This window comes from Galeopterus variegatus, unplaced genomic scaffold (assembly GCF_000696425.1).
Source record: "Galeopterus variegatus unplaced genomic scaffold, G_variegatus-3.0.2 Scaffold7420, whole genome shotgun sequence".
In the NCBI taxonomy this organism is placed as follows: Eukaryota; Metazoa; Chordata; class Mammalia; order Dermoptera; family Cynocephalidae; genus Galeopterus; species Galeopterus variegatus.
Window position 1 is genome coordinate 67,333 of NW_007733531.1, and position 7,006 is coordinate 74,338.

The following is a 7,006-nucleotide window of genomic DNA, read 5'->3' on the forward strand; positions in this document are numbered from 1 at the left end:
TCACATACCATTCTCCCTTTTCCATCACCTTCCCCTCAGGATTTTGGTGTAGGTTCCACTTCCTCTAGACAATTCCCTGTCCCTAAGAGTAGTATAGGTGACCTTTAATTGTAATTTTCCCCATCACAAGACCTATTACACTGCTATCAGTTGCTTATTAATACCAAGCAAATGAATGTGCTTTGTCCTCTACTCCAGTGAAACTTGGAAGCCAGTTTTTGGCTAGAAAGTGAGTTTCTTTTTAAATGTATCTGTAAATTTCCAAAATGCAGTGTAACCTTCTAGTATTTAAGTCCATCCAGGATCCTAAAATCTTATAGTAGAGAGGGAACCAAAAACTCCAAGTAACCAACCTATCATACCTAACACTTGTCTTGTTTTCCTGAAAAGGGTATTTTTTTTTTTTTTTTGAAAGATGACTGGTAAGGGGATCTCAACCCTTGGCTTGGTGTTGTCAGCCAGTGAGCAAACCGGCCATCCCTATACGTAATAACTTCGTATAGCATACATTATACGAAGTTATACGACACTGTGCAGATTGCTCTGAGTTCCAGGATCCTAAAATCTTATAGTAGAGAGGGAACCAAAAACTCCAAGTAACCAACCTATCATACCTAACACTTGTCTTGTTTTCCTGAAAAGGGTATTTTTTTTTTTTTTTTGAAAGATGACTGGTAAGGGGATCTCAACCCTTGGCTTGGTGTTGTCAGCCAGTGAGCAAACCGGCCATCCCTATATAGGATCCGAACCCGTGGCCTTGGTGTTATCAGCACCGCACTCTACCGAGTGAGCCACGGGCGGCCTCCTGCAAAGGGTATTTTTGTAAGCCACTGGACTTTTGAGCATTAAGAGACTGGAACTCTACCTATTTATGAAAAATATATTTGTACAAGAAAAAAATGTCACCTGGTGTTCTAATTACCATGATTTCCCATGAGAGCACTCCAGTTATTACTCTGTGACACCTTTCTAACATCTATCCAAGTCTGGTCAGAGTGAGATAAAGGAACCGATTCCTTAATAACGTTTACAATCCTACAATCAATCTGCATCCTAACCCCAGCCTCAGCAACATGGTTTAAATCCATATACTTAAACAGATTTGCCAACATGTCAAAAAGAATCTTTATTACTTTTATAACAACCTCTTATACTTTTTTGCCAGACGCCTTTGGAGCAGGTGCTTTCTGAGCTGGAGCTTTTTGACCCTTCTGAGCTTTCGGAGGAGGTGCTGCCTTCTGGCCTGTGGCTTTCTGGGCAGGAACCTTCTGGGGTGGAGCTTTCTTGCCCACAGTAGTCACCTTTTTTGCTGGAACTTTAGCAGCAGCTGCTGCAGCTGCAGTAGCACCCTTAGCAGCAGGTGGTTTTTTGGGAGAAGCTTTTAGGAGAACTGCCTTTTGAAGCTTCTTTACCTCATTCTTGATTATTCTGTTCCTCTGAAAAAATTCAATATAAGAAAGCATTTACTGTATGTGCATACAAAAAACTAATTTATGCTAGTTCTTAGAAAGGGCATTAAGTTGTCTGTTCTCTCCCACTACTAAATCTGGATGAAGGTAACAAAATTCCTTAAGGACTTTGTGAAATACAATAAATGAGGATAAATTCTTCCTTTTCACCCTAAGCACCCAAGCAGCTAGCAGTCTGAAATGTCAACTGGCTACTGCTTCATTATTATCCTGAAGCAAAGGTAGACAGGAATATGGATCTTAAAACCTACCATTTTCTTTGCCTTCATGACTTTGTAACGATCAAAATCCGTCATTTTGGCCTTCTGTTAAAAAAAAAAAAAAAAAAAAAGGAATAAAAATTATCCTTCTCACACTACCCTCCAACCTTCCAAGAAAGAAAAGATCAGAATTCAAATGACCCTAAGTCATTACCCTTTCTCTGGCTTCAATCTTCTTGGCCCATCTTGTGGCTGCCCACTTTGTATTGATATCAGCCTTCTGCCAGGCTTGTCGCACATACTTCTGGCGGGCACTAGAAAGAGCCAAGACCACAGATTAAGGAATCAGCTTTGAAGTCACACATATCCAAGGACAGCTTTTTGTTTTTTGAAAAGCACCCTTTCCATTATACTTCCAGCTTTATTTGTCTTCACAGCACAAAGACCACCTGGAATACTATTTTTTATCTATTTGAATGGTGTTCACTAAGCCAGGCTATTCTATAACTTCAAGCACAATTTTAAACAAAACTGAAATCCAGTCCATTTTATAGATTTAGAAAAATCTCCTCTCACCATATAATACCACTTAGGGTAGAGAATGTGTAGAAAGCCCTTCATTTTCATAATAAACAAGGTGAAGTTATTCCTTAGGTCTGTTTTTATTCTGTATAATAATCATTTGCAGCCAAGCATCCTAAAAATAAAACCCAGTGTGCAACATCCAGGGATCTAAGACACAGAATTACAAGAGTACCTAGAGAAAACATAAGCTGCCAGAAACTCCTGTACTTCTATAAACTTCAACAAGCACCCTCAAGATTCATTCTAAACTGTGCTTCAAACAACATGGTAGTCAAAGTAGCAGCAGCACGGACATACTCCAGGTTGTCTGAGTGAAAAGTTTTCAATAACCAGCACTTGAAAGTCCATTATGCACATGCCAGGCACTAACCAACTTAACTCAACTGTCACTGAGGGTTGACATAACTGTACAGCAACAACTATAGTGTTATAATTTCTATTCTGTCAAAAAAGAATCATTACTAGTTGCCTCAATTCCCTAACATGTAAGCTACAAACAGAACCTCTTTATGTTAAATACCTTATAACTGGCACACACTAAAAGCTAAACTAATGACAGCTAGTATCGGAAGAGACAAATTAGTATTTCTGTTTGTGTTAAAACTAAAAGTAACTACGTTCAGTAGAGAAATCAAAATTCCTTAGGGAAGACTATCGTGTGACAATACTAAAGAAAGAGGGACCAGGAGAAAAGACGGCAAGTCCAGATAAAGGCAAAGCCAGAGAACTATCAGGGTGGAAAAGGGACCATAGCACTTAAAAGTAAATCATGCCTATTTACTACTACAATGTAAATGCTTCTTCTGAACTGCTCTGAATCTTCTGCACCGCTTACTATCATCTCAAGGAAAAAACAACAAAATAGCAAAACAAATTTAAACTAAACAAACTTCTACTAAACTGGGGGGGGGGGAATGATTGGTGGATAGTTACCTGTGTGGGAACTTGAGGATGAAGTCAGTGAGCTGCATGCACTTGAAAGGCATGGCCTGTCTCCTTACCTGAGTGCAAGGTCCATCAACCAAAGCCTAGAACAAAAAGATCAAGGATCTCAGTGCAAAACGTAACAGTGATTAAAACAGACAGATATTCTGTATAATTACTTGTCTTCTCACGGCCATTAAATCCACAATATTTAAATAAACTGCTCACAAAAAAACAAACACTGTCCTACTCTATAGCAGTTTTTGAAAATTCAATTTGAATCATACAGCTTTGCTTCTTCTGGTCAACAAAAACACTTCTCTACACGACTTTTTAAAGATTAAACTACTACCATTAATATACCATAGAAACAAACTAAATTTAATTTACTTGGTGATATTAACTCTTTAATCTTTATATTTCCAATAACTTAATATTTGTTCACAGCCATTAGTCAACCGCTTAATTTGCTGCTCTCACATACTGACAACGGCAAACACAAAGTGATTTCTATGTGCCTGGATCTTTTCTAAACTTGTTTTACATATACTAATGCATTTAAACCTCACCAGTGTTTTCGGCCGTAACTGGCTAAAAGCTCTGGCTAGTTTAAGTGACTGAGACAATACTTAAACCCAGTAGTAATAGCTAAGTCAAATCTCTGCTTCAACGCCCCCCCCCCCACCCCCACCCTACACTGCCTGTTTCCTCAATGGTAAAATAGGAGGTAAAGCAAACATCCATGGCACTACCTTACAGGGTCACTTAGACAGTTACCGTTACTATAGTGTATACCGCTCACTGCCATGTTATGTAAAAAGTTGCAATTAAAAGTTTAGGTAAAAAGACACTTTCTCCTACAATTACCCTGTTCTGATCAATAACATCTACGATAGCGACCAGCTTTCCGGCATGAGGCCCAAAGGAGACATAGGCCACCCGGCCAACTTCCACGAAGCGCCTGAACACCTAAAATGGGGGGAGAAAAGACAGCCAGACTTAAAATACTCTCTACTTCATAAGATCCCAAAGCTTAAATGTAACATGGTTAATCACAGCGAAAAAGAATGCTGAGAGGGAACATGCTCAAGCCCATGGGCTGAGCCGGATGAACAAAATCGGAAGAGGCAGCGGTGGCGAAACTCCGGCTCCCGCCGGCCTCCAGGGCTAAGGGGACTGCACGCCCCCAGTTCTGCCTGTCCCCGGCGGCTAGCCCTGGCCACCAGCCGCCTCAGCCGTCCAGCTCTGGCGGCAGCGACAGCGCGCACGCGTGGCCCAACGCGCGGGGCTTGCCAGGCCCTCCACGCGCTCACCAGCCGTGCGTCCGGGAAGAACCTGAACCCGGTCCACAGCCCGCCCCAGGATCCTCTTCACACACTTCTCAGGGACCTCCGGACGTCGTTCCGCGCCTTAGTTCCCCCGCCGAAGCGGAGGTCGAGCGGCATAGCCGCCAGACCGGAGCCCAAGACAGCGAGACTCACCATGTCGGCGGCGTCAGGCGAGAAGAGACAAGGCCCGCCCAACCGTGCGCATGTGTAGAAGACCGTCCCACCCCTGCGGTAAACGAGACGCCGACGTGGGCACCGATTGGTCGGGGCCTACGTGCGTATACGCACGCATGCTTACTGGGAAAATATGGCGGAGCCGGTTAGGGGTCGGCTGGTTTTTGGCAGACCTGTGCGGTGAGATTGGCTTCGGTGATTTGGTTTGGCGAGTTGTAGGACGGTCGTCGTTTAGGGCTTTTGGGCAAAGAGCACAGACACTATGCTTTCCATTAAAACTCTGTCCGCATTCCATTTGGCTTTTTTTTTTTAAAACATTTTTCCGTCTTTCTTTCACTACTCAGTACTCTGGATTTCTGTCTAAATGTTGCTATTACTCGTGGCTTCGTACTAGGTTTTATTGCTCCTCACATTCTCAGCCTAAGTGATCCCAGTAATTCTTTTAACCTTTTATTTTAAAGTAATTCAGACTAACAGAAGTGTTGCTAAACTAGTTCAAATAATTGTCATAATCCTTTCTAGATTCCCTAAATGTTAATATTTTACGTTTGCTGTATCACTCATTTTTTTTTTCTGAACCAGCTGAGAGAAAATTGCAGACATGATGTCCGTTTATTTATATATTCTTAAATTTTACTTCCTAACAAAGACATTCTCTTAACGTTATCACTACAATTATCAAAATCAGGAAATTAATGTTGATACAGTACTGTTATCTAATCCACAGTCCTCATTCAGATGTTATCAGTTGTACCACTTATGTCCTTTGCAGTAAATGGCAAGAGAAAAAAATTTTTTTTCTCCGTCCATGATCTAATAGAGGATTATAAGTTGCATTTAGTTACCAGGTCTCTAGTCTTTAAGTCCGTATCAGTTTCTAAGCCTTTCTTTGTCTTTCATAATACTGGCATTTTTAAAGAGCATATGCTAGTCGTTTTGTAGACTTTCTCAATATGGATTTGTTGGAGTTTTCCTCATGATTAAATTCAGCTTGTGCATTTTTAGTAGAAGTGCTATGTCCTTGGTGCATGACATCAGGACACATATGCCTCAGTTTGGTCGTGTTACCTTTCATTACTTGATTAAGGTGGTGATCTTTGTGCTGACAATTCCCGAATATATTTCAAGCCTTTCCTTTCCTCTAAGTTCTATGCCAGCATATCTTCCCAGGACTGCTCTAAGAACCTTTTAAGTGACCTGCTGTCTTTAATCTATTCTCTGCTCAGCAGTAAGAGGGATCTTCTAAAGAAGTAAAATAGATCACATCACTTTCTGTTTAAAACACTTCAATTGCTCTTCACAGTATTTAGAATAAAATCTAAACTTCTTACTCTGGCCTTGCATTATATGCTCCTGTACCCGTATACACCTTATGCCCCCCTTCCACTTTTTCATTGTTCTTCAGCCACACTGGTTTTAAACAGGCCAAGTTTCTCTTCTGCTCTATGACCTTTGCACATGGTGTCTCCCCTGCCAGAATGCTCTTCCCTCTGTTCATACTCATTGTGTGACAGTGCCAACTCATCTCTTGTATTTTTTATTTCCTAGATATTTCTTCTGAGAGACTTAACTTGGTTACAGCATAAAGAAATTAACCCCTCCCCCAATTTCTAGCTCAGCTTTTGTTTTCCTCAGAGTTATTATCAGAATTACAATTGTTTGACTTACTGTTCTGTCTATTTAGGTCGTTGTTTCGTGCCAATTAGAATAAGTTCCATGAGGGTAGGACTATGGCCATCTTTTCTGTTCCATCTCCTGATCTTAGCTCAGTACCTGATAATTAAATACCTGAGCTCAATAAATGGGAAGTGAATGAATTAGTATTTAGGCCTTAGTATCTTGCTTTATAATTTACAAAGCAAAAGACACGAATAAGAATGTTCATAGCAGCACTAGCCCTAAACTGGAAACTACCCAAATGCCCATAAACAAGAGAATGGTTAAATTGTAATCTGTAGCAATGGAGTCTACAGCAACTACAAGGAACAGTATGGATGAATTTCACACATAACACTAAGTGAAATAAGCTGACACAAAGAATATATTGTTAACGATTTTATGTATATAAAATTCAAAACAGGCAAAACTAATCTGGTTGTTAGAAGTAATGATTGTGTTTACCCTTTGAGCAGGCAGCAGCGGCTGGAGGGGAAGAAAGGGCTTCTCAGCTGCTGGTCATGTTTTCTTCATCTGAGTGTTGCCTACAGGAGTGAAAATTCAAGCTCTAGCCCTATGATTTGTGCGTTTCCCAAATGTATGTTAATTAAAAAAAATTTTTTTAAATGGAGTTTCCTGGTTCTACAACCAGAGAATTTGATTTGCCGGT

The 7,006-nt window shown here is 40.7% G+C and overlaps 1 protein-coding gene across 1 annotated transcript; it reads right to left on the minus strand.

The window, feature by feature from the left end:
* Positions 1–1,101: 1,101 nt before the first annotated feature.
* RPL14 (ribosomal protein L14) lies at positions 1,102–4,725 on the minus strand. Its single transcript, XM_008591944.1, has 6 exons — positions 4,660–4,725; positions 4,046–4,147; positions 3,188–3,282; positions 1,884–1,983; positions 1,721–1,774; positions 1,102–1,436 (listed from the first exon to the last, which is right to left on the minus strand). The coding sequence occupies exons 1-6, from the start codon at positions 4,660–4,662 to the stop codon at positions 1,149–1,151; spliced, it is 642 nt and encodes a 213-aa protein (XP_008590166.1). The 5' UTR covers positions 4,663–4,725; the 3' UTR covers positions 1,102–1,148.
* Between the last annotated feature and the right edge of the window lie 2,281 nt (positions 4,726–7,006).